This window comes from Thalassophryne amazonica, chromosome 20 (genome assembly GCF_902500255.1).
Source record: "Thalassophryne amazonica chromosome 20, fThaAma1.1, whole genome shotgun sequence".
Lineage (NCBI taxonomy): Eukaryota > Metazoa > Chordata > Actinopteri > Batrachoidiformes > Batrachoididae > Thalassophryne > Thalassophryne amazonica.
Window position 1 is genome coordinate 16,946,226 of NC_047122.1, and position 13,140 is coordinate 16,959,365.

A 13,140-nucleotide genomic window follows, 5' to 3' on the forward strand; every position below is an offset into this window, starting at 1 on the left:
GTTTCAAGCTGTACTCACTAGGAATACACTGTTTAAAGACATCTGAACATGACTGAAGCTGACTACGAACACCCGGAAGTGCCAGTAAATCGGGATGAAATTTTTGATCAGCTCGAAAACTTCATCCTGATTTCAAAACCGATGCCGATGATGGCTGCAACTACATATATCAAGTTTGTTCAAGGCTGACAAAGATAGATCAAGAAGATACTATGATGCTTCAAAACTTGCCCGATTTGCTCTTCAAGATTAAACCATAAGGAACGGCACTCTGTGGAATAGCCCCATTAGCCACTCGAAGCGCTCTGCATCTGGAAAACCAGATCTGGTTTCATTAATAAATTATTTTCATTCCATGTTCATTGTAACTGTCCAAAAATTTAGTTTGGTCTTCAACAAATTCTTAGGAAAATAAAGTATCAAAAAAAGTATTAAATCTTGAAATCAGTTCTGTTAAGTAGGCTGTAAACGTACACTGCTACAGACCTGTATATAGAAGGTAGAATGAGAAAAAAAAAAAGACAGATGGACTGGAGGAGGGCTGACATATAATCAAGTGTTATGCGAGTGCATGTATGTGGTGATAAGGCAGTGTAACTAGTTACCATAATGGCAAACTATAAGCCACACCATCCTACAACACAGGAGGTGACACTGATGACTCACTCCATGCATGTTCATCAACACAGGTGAGAGAACAGACTGACAGCTAAAAAAAAAATAAAAATGCAGCAACCCACGTGTGCTCCACAGAGGGTGAAGGTGTGCACGTGCAAACCCGTTGCCACAGTTTAAGCAAACATCAGTCAAATCACAAAGCTGGAATTATACAAGAAAGATATAAATCAATCAATCGGAGATCAACAGTGTTAATGAGAAAAGGACCAAAATGTTCACGTGAGCCTTCAAGAAGACCAGAGATGTTAAAACGGCATGTGGCAGAGGTCTAACTCGTTTGAAAGATTTACAAGAGTCCTCATCACAACTTTCACTATTTGAGTTTCGATATTTGAAATGACCTTTTTATATCTTGCACAAAAACACATCTACATTATAATAGCCAAGTGGCCTCCATATGCTTGTGTGTGTGTGTGTGTGTATATGGCTTTGATCACTCAGAAACCGGGGAGAGCTGCCATTTGGTGTGCTTATGTATTTTGGGTCAAGGATAAATGGCAGCAAAACGTAAAGTTGACAGGACTAATATTTTTGGAGAAATTAGCAATTTTAGCTAACAAGTAAACAATGGACATTGTGCTGCAATGCACCATGGGAGTTCGGGATTTTAAATGTTATTGTGGTTCATGTTAGTTTAACAGTGTTGTTTGTGTTACTGATTTATTGTTTTTTTTTTTAGTTCAATTGGTTTGGCCAGTTTTAAGTGTCATGTTGCCGTTACCATGAGTGAAAAGAGTATTGCTTTTGATGTCTTTCACCACCACTTCTGTTTGTGTGCGCGAAAAATTAAAAGCACATGCTTTCAGCAGAATGCAGAAAAAAAAAAAGCTCTGTGTGCGACTGGGGACAGCTGACATTTGCTGTTTGTTATGCTTATGTATTTTGGGTCAAGGGTGAATGGCGCCAAAACGGATCATTGATAGGACTAATATTTTTTTTGAGAAACTACGGCTATTAGCTAACATTGCTAATTACATTCTGGATTAACACACCATTCCAGCAGGTGCCGGTAAATCTTTATATTAAAAGCGTGACTGACTGTGTGCATGATTTTATTTACCAACTTCAATGTAAGTACATAATACAATTGTAAATGCATTAAAAATACATGACGACACAAGAACCTAAACAACTTATAAATACATTAAGACAGCAAATTAACATAAAAAATAATTAACAGGAAATAAAAGGGCTGAGTTGTTGAGGTCTAAGGTTCTAAAAACATTCTGGACTCACACGCCATTCCAACTCATTATACAAGGTTTGCTTAATTTATTACCACCCTTGAAAAATGCCAGCTAGCTATTTTATAAACACTACCCAATCTAGAGCCCGCGGATCCCCACGGGCAACGCGCTAACATGGCATTAAGTCTTCACAAGGTAACTACAGAAAAGGAATTTATTACACTGAAGGAGGCCGATTATCTCTAATCTACAAGATGTTTTGGATTTCTAAGGGAAACATTTTCCCACAGGACATGATCCCAGCAATGAGTTGTTGACAGTGTCAGAGTGGAGTGGATGCAGTGAGCTCTCACATGCGCGCACATACGCACGCACAGACACATAATGAGACTGAGCTGATATGCATCACACATACTGACATTAATGCATTTAGATGCATTGTCATTTGCTCAGCATAATGTTGTAGGTGCTGTAAATGATAGGCTTACTACTATTGTTAATGCCATGCATAGTGCCTCTAAGGAGGCTGGGTGTGTTCCTAAAAAGGTTTTTAAACTTAAACCATACTGGTATCCGGAACTCAGCAAAATTAGAGATAAAAAGCATTTTTGGTGGTCTCTCTGGGTTGATGCTGGTAGGCCCAGACATGGTCCAGTGTTTGAGATTCTCAAAAGTGTTAAAGTATTTCGGGGCATTAGTATAAGGTACATGGACAACAAGGTACTTAGAGATACACTTAATCATTTGTATTATACAAAAAATATTAAAGGTTTCTGGAATAAACTTAAATGTCAGCAACAGTGTTCTGTACAGTCTTCACTTAGACCTGAGGATTCTGTCAGTTACTATAAAGGTATAATGTCTCACAGTATTAATAAATCACCTAATACTGATTCAGTGGAGTATTTTGTTACAGGAAAAGCTGAACTTCATAGGTTTGATAAATCTAGCCATTGTAGCATCACAGGGGATAATTTGAAAAATCTAATCCCGAAGCTAAATAAAGGGGTAGCCCCAGGGCTCAATGGAATTACATCTGAACATCTATTCAATGGTTTATCCAAATCTTTGTGTAACCAGTTAGCTAATATATTTTCTGTGATGTCATCATATGGTGTAGTACCTGATATTTTTAGACTAAGTGTAATAGTTCCTGTATTTAAAAAACCTATACTCGGTCCCAGTCTGTCAGAACATTATAGATCTATTACTTTGAGCTCTGTTCTCTCAAAAATTGCCAAAATGTTACTCATGCCGGACTTTGTGCCCTCAGACTTTCAGTTTGGTTTTAGAGAAGGTTTAGGTACAAATTTAGCTCTCTCTTATTAACAATTCCATAGCATATTTCAATAATCGCGGTTCACCTGTCTATATATGTTCATTAGATGCAGAGAAGTGTCTTGATTCAATTTCGAATGATGGTCTCCTGTTTAAATTGTATGATAAAATCCCACATGGGTATTTGTTATTTCTACAAAATTGGTATAAAAATAGCTATGCATGTGTCAGATGGAATCACAGGGTCAGCCCTTCTTTCCATGTAACTAAGGGTATGAAGCAGGGAAGTTTGTTATCTCCATCGCTTTTTAATATCTTTGTTAATGATTTGCTAATCAGTTTACAAAATACAAATACTGGTGTTAGAGTCTTCGATTACAAAGTCAACACGTGTGTATGCTGATGATGTAACAATACTGAGTTCAACTGCCCCAGGTCTCCAGTCACTTAATATCTGCACGAGTTACGCTGATGACTGGCAGTTTAATTTTGGCTTAAAGAAAACTCAAGTTTGTGTCGTGGGAAAAAGCCTACTAAAAACCACTCCTAGGCACCATTATTCACATTTGTTAAACGCATTACAAATCCCTACAGTGGTTGATGTTATAAACAATATTATGTACAGCTTAAATCATAGTGCCTTGTCTACTAGATCTCCTGTGCAACAAATCCAGTCTAGATTCCTTTCACATTATATTTTAAACAGTGAGATCATTAAGAACACATTACCGGATAAATTGATGTCACAGGGCGATAAGCCATTGGACTGTTTTTCTAATTTTAGTAAATTATCTATTGAATTTCAGTGTAATGGCACCACTGATTCTTTAAGAAATCTCTTATTTCATGAAAACATTGTTAAACCATGGTCTGCTAAGTTTACTCTTGTCAATTTACTCTGTCCTTTTAATTCTTTTATAGTTTTCGATTGTGTTTTTATTGTATGTTTTTAATTGGTGTATCTTTTTTTTTGATTGTGTGGATGTTTATTTTCCCCAATTTTGGGTTTAAAAAAAAATACGGCAAACAATACCTCACTCATTTCAGTGAAACTTTAAAACCCTTTGTGCCATGTGAGTTCTACAAAAAAAAAAAAAAAAAAAAAAAAAAACTGCAGTGAAGCATGTAAAACTGCATATAATGCTGGGGATTTGCAGTTCCTTAAAAAGACTCACACATGATTACAGCCCACATATGTCCTGCATGAGTGAATGATGTCAGGTAAGCTACAAGGACATGTTCTCAATCACACAGGATGAGCATAGTTGTAGTCTCACCTCAGCGCTCGGCTGAGCTTGTCATAGTTCATCTGGGGTTTACACTTCCTGGCCCCCCATAAGCGGGCCACCTCGTCCGGGTCCTTAATGACAAACTCTCCATAGTCTCCCTGCCAAGCGATGACGTCATGGTACTCTTCTTTCCTCAGCAGCTCTAGGATGAAGTGCCACAGCTGGATCTGTCTAGAGCCTGGACTTGACTCTGGCTTGTAAGCCCACTCCGGGAAGGCGAACCCTGCAAAGAGAAAGAATGATCCATAAACTGGAGGTAATGAGTGTATCCCTGTCCGATATTTTAAAGCAATTATCTCTGTGCAACTGTAGATTGATAACTCGGACACTTTTGGTATCAGGGTCAACAAACAAAATGTAAAGAGTACGATAACTGCACCCGATTATGAATCTAAAACCGGTCCTTACAGTCCCTGAAGACGGCATGTACCATGAGCAACTTACAAATGACGCATATCAACATCTTTCCACATGGAACAAGGCCAAGAGTGCAATTTTTGATGCTGTGCTTGAAACTTTGGTTAGCAGAGGTAAGATGGGAGGAATGAATACAAGTCATGGTGATGTTGGAAAGTAAATAACCATCAAATGGTTAAGATCAGTTTTTCCTGCTGTTGCACTAATGATGAGCTTTACAGAGGAGTCTGTTCCCACAGACTGGAGCCATATCAAAACTGTTATCTTCATCAAAGCTGGAGAATCAGCACTGTTAAAACAGACAGATTAACAGGCCTTGGCATATCTGCAGACTAAATATATGCTATGGGTTTTATAACTAGTATACACGCTCACACACCCACACCATTATCCAACCGTTAAAAGTAAAGTCTTTGTATTGTAAAGCAGTGGGTGGCAGTAAAAGACTCAACACTGCTCCAGCACAAGGCCAGGCTGAATAGCACAGGCACAGTGACTGACTGACTGACTGACTGACTGACTGACTGACTGACTGACTGACTGACACACACACACACACACACACACACACACACACACACACACACACACACACACACACACACACACACACACACACACACACACACACACACACACACACACACACACACACACACACACACACACACACCTCATTAGGACCAGATGTGCTTTGGCAATCAGGCTGAGAATGCTGAGGGTGGGGAAACATATGGGCACAATATAACAATGCCAAATTCTGCATGTGTTTATGCAACTGCAAAGAAAACCCACTATCCTAAATAGCAAGGTTACAATCACTTTCCCACACTCAACAAAGTCGGCCGTATCTGCGTAGCATTGACAGTGAACTGTTAACAATGATATGCTGAAGGCTGACAGACTACCACTGCTGGAACTTGGCAAAGCAGGCAAAGTTTAAACAGCTTTCTTACATCATCTCTGATCAGGGTCTCAAAACTTTGCAATCTTAAGTATTACAGGATACTGTTCAAGTTTTTCCCCCCAAAATAATTGCCTCACCAACATTTGGTTAGAGATTCTGCTGAAGTCTGACATCAGACAAAAGAATTAAATGCAAGCACACACACACCCACACACACACACCCACACACCTAAAAGCATGTGCTCCATTAGGTGCCAATAATCTGCCTGATCTGGATTATTAGTTAGGTTTAAGTTAATTTAATTTTCAAATAGTTACATTAAATAACATACACTCAACAAAAATATAAACGCAACACTTTTGGTTTTGCTCCCATTTTGTAAGAGATGAACTCAAAGATCTAAAACTTTTTCCACATACACAATATCACCATTTCCCTCAAATATTGTTCACAAACCAGTCTAAATCTGTGATAGTGAGCACTTCTCCTTTGCTGAGATAATCCATCCCACCTCAGAGATAATCCATCCCACCTCACAGGTGTGCCATACCAAGATGCTGATTAGACACCATGATTAGTGCACAGGTGTGCCTTAGACTGTCCACAATAAAAGGCCACTCTGAAAGGTGCAGTTTTGTTTTATTGGGATACCAGTAGGTATCTGGTGTGACCACCATTTGCCTCATGCAGTGCAAAACATCTCCTTCGCATAGAGTTGATCAATTGTCAATTGTGGCCTGTGGAATGTTGGTCCACTCCTCTTCAATGGCTGTGCGAAGTTGCTGGATATTGGCAGGAACTGGTACACGCTGTCGTATACGCTGGTCCAGAGCATCCCAAACATGCTCAATGGGTGACATGTCCAGTGAGTATGCCGGCCATGCAAGAACTGGGACATTTTCAGCTTCCAAGAATTGTGTACAGATCCTTGCAACATGGGGCCGTGCATTATCCTGCTGCAACATGAGGTGATGTTCTTGGATGTATGGCACAACAATGGGCCTCAGGATCTCGTCACGGTATCTCTGTGCATTCAAAATGCCATCAATAAAATGCACCTGTGTTCTTCGTCCATAACAGACGCCTGCCCATACCATAACCCCACCGCCACCATGGGCCACTCGATCCACAACATTGACATCAGAAAACCACTCACTCACACAACGCCACACACGCTGTCTGCCATCTGCCCTGGACAGTGTGAACCGGGATTCATCCATGAAGAGAACACCTCTCCAACGTGCCAAACGCCAGTGAATGTGAGCATTTGCCCACTCAAGTCGGTTACGACGACGAACTGGAGTCAGGTCGAGACCCCGATGAGGACAACGAGCATGCAGATGAGCTTCCCTGAGACGGTTTCTGACAGTTTGTGCAGAAATACTTTGGTTATGCAAACCAATTGTTTCAGCAACTGTCCGAGTGGCTGGTCTCAGACGATCTTGGAGGTGAACATGCTGGATGTGGAGGTCCTGGGCTGGTGTGGTTACACGTGGTCTGCGGTTGTGAGGCTGGTTGGATGTACTGTCAAATTCTCTGAAACGCCTTTGGAGACGGCTTATGGTAGAGAAATGAACATTCAATACACAAGCAACAGCTCTGGTTGACATTCCTGCTGTCAGCATGCCAATTGCACGCTCCCTCAAATCTTGCGACATCTGTGGCATTGTGCTGTGTGATAAAACTGCACTTTTCAGAGTGGCCTTTTATTGTGGGCAGTCTAAGGCACACCTGTGCACTAAACATGGTGTCTAATCAGCATCTTGATATGGCACACCTGTGAGGTGGGATGGATTATCTCAGCAAAGGAGAAGTGCTCACTATCACAGATTTAGACTGGTTTGTGAACAATATTTGAGGGAAATGGTGATATTGTGTATGTGGAAAAAGTTTTAGATCTTTGAGTTCATCTCATACAAAATGGGAGCAAAACCAAAAGTGTTGCGTTTATATTTTTGTTGAGTGTACATTTTAATTTAAACTGTACGGGGGTGGAACAGATTGTTTAATGTCTTTAAAAAGTTTACACACACACACAGATGTGAATGACACGATATTATCGGGCTTGCAATGACTTCATTGAACTGTTCTTTCAGCATTGCAGTATTATTGTATTACATATGTCTGTAAATTCCTTCAGAAGGATTTTTCTTCTTTGTCCATGAGAACAGCTACAAAATGAGCTATCAGTTTGCGGAGTAAGGATTTCTTTCATGGACAGCAGCCTCTCAGTCCGAAGTCAAGTCAAACTCACTTGACTGTGGACAGTGATTCCAGTGTTACTGCAGCAGTGAGCTCATGGCAAGCCTGTGCATGTATGGTTCCTGACTAGACATGGGCCGATAACTGGTTTCACGGTATGAAAAAGCCACAGTATCAAAACCACTACAATTTTGCTTTGTACCGTCCCTACGATATGAGCGGTTTATGAGAACTCTTGACAGGCAGAGCGGAGGCGGCCGCTGCCGTCCTTCCCCCTGGCGTGCACCTCTGTCTCTGTTTACAGACAGGCAGCTAATGTTAGCTAGCTCTGCATCATGGCTGAAGGAAGCGAAGCCTGCACTGAACTTTTCCCTCCGTCTAAAAGGACCAAGTCGGCTTTCTCGTTTTATTTTCTGCGGAATAGCCCTTCAAACCAAAAACGGTGGCAACAAAGCACCGCAGCTACGGCCTGTGTCGGACACTGAGCGATTCAAGATTCCCGCAAAGGATTACATGAAAGGAGTAAACTTTATTAATAATAATATAAATTTAAAAATTATAAATTTAAAAATCTTCAGGGGAAAGCTGGCCCCGCTCACCCCTATCCTGCAGCGCTTGGTGCGTGGCTTGCTGTAAGGAGAACTTTAGCGGCTGTAAGAGAACTTCTGCCCCCATCTCTTGGTGCAGGGCACGCTGCAGGAAAACATTAGCGGCTGTTGGAGACTTCTTTCCCCAGAGCTTGGTGCGAGTCACACTGCAGGAGAACTTGAGCAGCTGCAGAGAACTTCTCCCCCAAGCACTTTTCCCATATGCACAACGATCCACACCAGAGAACCTTCGTGTACTAGTCCCATGGAAAAGCCACGTCATGAGGAACAGGAAAAAAAACTCCGGAACGAAACGGCAGACGATTGATTTTCTTTTCTTGCCTGGAATAACGGACAACAGTAGTGACTTTAATCAACAGAAACGTGAGTCACGATTGACATCTTTAAATGGGTTTGACTGAGGTTGATGAATTAAAACAAAGTTAATTTCTGTAGGTTGATTGTGGACTCGTAATCGTTTGATGATCATCAGAAATGCTAATTTTCCTGCTACACACCATTAAACAGTGTAATGGCCCAACTGCAGTGTAATTTTTCATGCAGCAACGTAATGGGCCGTTACACTGTTAAAATGCTGGCGAGAACCCTGACGCTGCTGCTGCACTACAAGAAAAGCTAAGGGCTAACTTCATGGTGACAGGAGCAGTTGCTAAGATGGCAAATACAGTTTGCTTCCAACATCTGAAAAACACTGTAAAAATCAACTTGTGGCTAAATAATGAAGCCACACAACAGTTGACTAAATCATTATTCCCTTTATATATATTTAAGAACTTCAAGCTGCAACGATTTGGTGCCCAACAGGCATATTTTACAAGCAGGCTGCATTTTTATCTGACTGAATTAGCTCTCTGTACAACAACATAAAGCTACAGGGACTTTAACATGATTGGTTCTGGGATGCACGTGTTTTTCACGAGTCTGCAGTACATTGCATTTACTCATGTGTAAACTTTACTGTAATTTGTTTAGTATAATATTACAGATCTGAAAACTGACGATGGATTTGATTAAGTGACTTGTGAAATACAAAGATTTATTTTGTTTGGTGATAAACTGGTTTTGACTGGTTTGAAATTGCACCAACAACTGATCAAACAAGACGTTAGCACATGGTTTCCCTTTGCATTTAACGGCTCTATACAAATGGAAAAATGTAATACGTTGCCATTAAGAATTACACACACTGATTAACTGATCTACACTGATACAACTGGCCTAAACAGCTTTGAGAACAACAAGTTTAAGTGGGTTTTAAATGGGATGTTACGGATTTCTGGCTTTCTATAACCTAAATTAAATGATCAGATTAATGCTTATTATCACTATTTGCAGCCCTGGTGGACTGTGAAGTATCTCTGATGTATTTTGTTTTGTTTTTTTTATCCTATGACCATGAGAGCGCCTCAGAAATGGAACATGCACATCTTGTCCTTGATACGCAACAGATAATGAAGGATCTTTTCCTTCAAATGATTTTTGAGTGACTGCAAATTCGCACACTTAGATTTCAAATGATTTCACGACACTTTCTGACTGAAGGCTGCAGCTAATGCGCCCAAAAATCTCTCAAAATGCATGCAAACAAAGAAAAAAAGGTGACAAACAGACTTGGTGTTGGTGACTAATAAACCACATGCTGCTATCAGATCTCGTATGGTACTTCAGGAATAAACCAAAAGACAGACATGCTGGGTGTGATAGTTGACAACCATTTTAAGGTGGCTTACTAACGGGTTAGGGTTAACAGGCATGTGATTCATACACACAATAAGTCTCCTGTCACTACTGACACAAACAGAACACTGTAAAATTGGGGTACATGTTAAAATACACATTTAAATGTGAGTGTGCAGGCTAATAATTCTCTGCTGCACACACACAACAGGTTATGTTGGAGAGGTACGTGGGTTCAGGCGTGGGTGTGCAGTGCACACATACACAACAGAAAACACAGGAATAGTAACCATGCGCACTACATGTGTGAACGGGCATGTCTGCTGACTCACAGCTTGTTTGTCATTCAGCTTTCACAGATTCCACATTATCCCCCTCAACACCACTGCCATCTTTCTTTCTCTCTTTTTCTTTCATTCTGTCCCTCCCTTGTTCGCCCTTCTCCTAAGACAGTCTCCTAGCAACAAAAGCTTTTAGCTCTAAAAATAAATGCCCGAGTCACGACAAACATGACAAAATATGATTCAACTAGAGAAACTTGCCAGAAGAGTTTTAAGTACAAATCCAGAGAGATTCAGTGTGGATGGAATTTGACTGACCAGCAACGACTTCTTGTTAAGGCCCCTCTGACACTTGCATGACTTTGATCCACGCACTATCATGCAGGCGAGTAAACTCGTCGTTAACGGGTGTTGACTGAATGTGAGATGTGCGCTGGCGTGTGCAAATGCGCAAAGAAAATATTGAAATGTTCAAAAAAAAAAAAATCTTTCACGCATAAATGTTGTGCAACAAATGTGAAGTGGTAGTGAGCGTTGCGCAATCTACCCACCAAGCAGTGGTGGGCACGGCTAACCAAAAAGTTAGCTTCGATAACAGATAATCAGCTAACTGAAAAGTTATCTTTTATGAAGCTAAACCGATAAAACCACACAAAAAAAATTTTGTTGGAAGCTACAGCTAACCGATAACTTTCAGTATTGTCTCCGGTACACTTGTAACTAACAAGCTGAATTGCTTCTGGTAGCATCAAAGACGACCACAGACCCAAACAATGAGTCAGCACTTCTGTCTTTGTGCCTCCTGCCCACTGCTGGAAGCTCCTGTTTACTATATAACATGTAGCAGTGAAGCAGCTGAGAGGAGCTGCGAAGTTCAACTCTCTACGTAATAGCAGTGTCACCATGAGGCGCAGGTCTTGGAAAATAAAGCAGTGCTGACTTATGATTTTGATGTGTAAATAAAATTAATATAGATGTTTAAGATGCGTGGAATTTAAGAAACGCAAACTGAATTTCAGACATCTTATATATACAGTGGGGAAAAAAAGTATTTGACCCCCTGTCAGTTTTTCCCACCTACAAAGAATGGAGAGATCTGTACTTTTTATTGTAGGTACACTTCAACTGTGAGAGACAGAATCAAAAAAAAAAAGAAAAAAAAAGAAAAGAAAAAAAAAATCCAGAAAATCACATTGTATGATTTTTAAATAATTAATTTGCATTTTATTGCATGAAATAAGCAATTGATCCCCTAGAAAAACAGAGCTTAACAATTGGTACAGAAACATTTGATCTTCTCCAAATCTTTCAGGTTTGGAGTTTCAGCTCCCTCCAAAGATTTTCTATTGAGTTCAGGTCTGGAGACTGGTCAGGCCACTCCAGGACCTTGAAATGCTACTTACAGAGCCCCTCCTTAGTTGTCCTGGCTGTGTGTTTGGGGTCATTGCCATGCTGGAAGATCCAGCCATGTCCCGTCTTCAATGCTCTTACTGAGGGAAGGAGGTTGTTTGCCAAAATCTCACAATCCATGACCCCATCCATCGTCCCTTCAATATGGTGCAGTCGTCCTGTCCCCTTTGCAGAAGAGCACACCCAGAGTATGATGTTTCCACCCCCATGCTTCACGGTTGGGATGGTTTTCTTGGGGTTGTTCTCATCCTCTAAACATGGTAAGTGGAGCTGATTCCAAAAAGCTCTATTCTGGCCTCATCTAACCACATGACCATCTCCCATGCCTCCTCTGGATTATCCAGATGGTCACTGGTGAACTTGAAACGGGCCTGGACACGTGCTGGCTTGAGCAGGGGGACCTTGCTGCCCTGCAAGATTTTAAACCATGACAGCATCATGTGTTACCAATATAATCTTTGTGACTGTGCTCCCAGCTCTCTTCAGGTCATTGACCAGGTCCTCCTATGTAGTTCTGAGCTTTCTCAGAATCATCCTTACCCCACAAAGTGAGATCTTGCATGGAATCCCAGACCGAGGGAGACTGACAGTCATCTTGTGTTTCTTCCACTTTCTAACAAATAATCATAACAGTTGTTGTATTCTACCAAGCTGCTTGCCTGTTGTCCTGTAGTCCATCCAAGCCTTGTGCAAGTCTACAGTTTTGTCCCTGGTGTCCTTAGACAACTCTTTGGTCTTGGCTATGGTGGACAGGTTGGAGTGTGATTGAGTGTGTGAACAGGTGTCTTTTATACAGGTAACAAGTTCAAACAGGTGCAATTAATACAGGTAAAGAGTGCAGAATAAGAGGGCTTCTTAAAGAAAAATTAACAGGCCTGTGAAAGCCAGAATTCTTGCTGGTTGGTAGGGGATCAAATACTTATTTTATGCAACAAAATCCAAATTAATTATTTAAAAATCATACAATGTGATTTTCTGGATTTTTTTTTTTAAGATTCTGTCTCTCACAGTTGAAGTGTACCTATGATAAAAATTACAGACCTCTCCATTCTTTGTAGGTGGGAAAACCTGCAAAACTGGCAGGGGGTCAATACTTACTTTCCCCACTGGAACAAAGAGGACAGTCAGTGTTTGAGAAAAGCAAGATGTTAAAGAACATGAAGCTATGCAGCTCACAATGATTCCAATTGAAAATAATAGAGAAT

General features: G+C 40.7%; 1 protein-coding gene across 1 annotated transcript in view; it reads right to left on the reverse strand.

Moving 5' to 3' along the window:
• The window catches only part of erf (Ets2 repressor factor), a 92,204-nt gene that overhangs the window by 14,596 nt on the left and 64,468 nt on the right, over positions 1 to 13,140 (reverse strand). Inside the window, exon 2 of the mRNA XM_034160669.1 lies at positions 4,421 to 4,655. Within this exon, the coding sequence (XP_034016560.1) occupies positions 4,421 to 4,655 (235 nt within the window). The remainder of the gene's footprint in view (positions 1 to 4,420; positions 4,656 to 13,140) is intronic.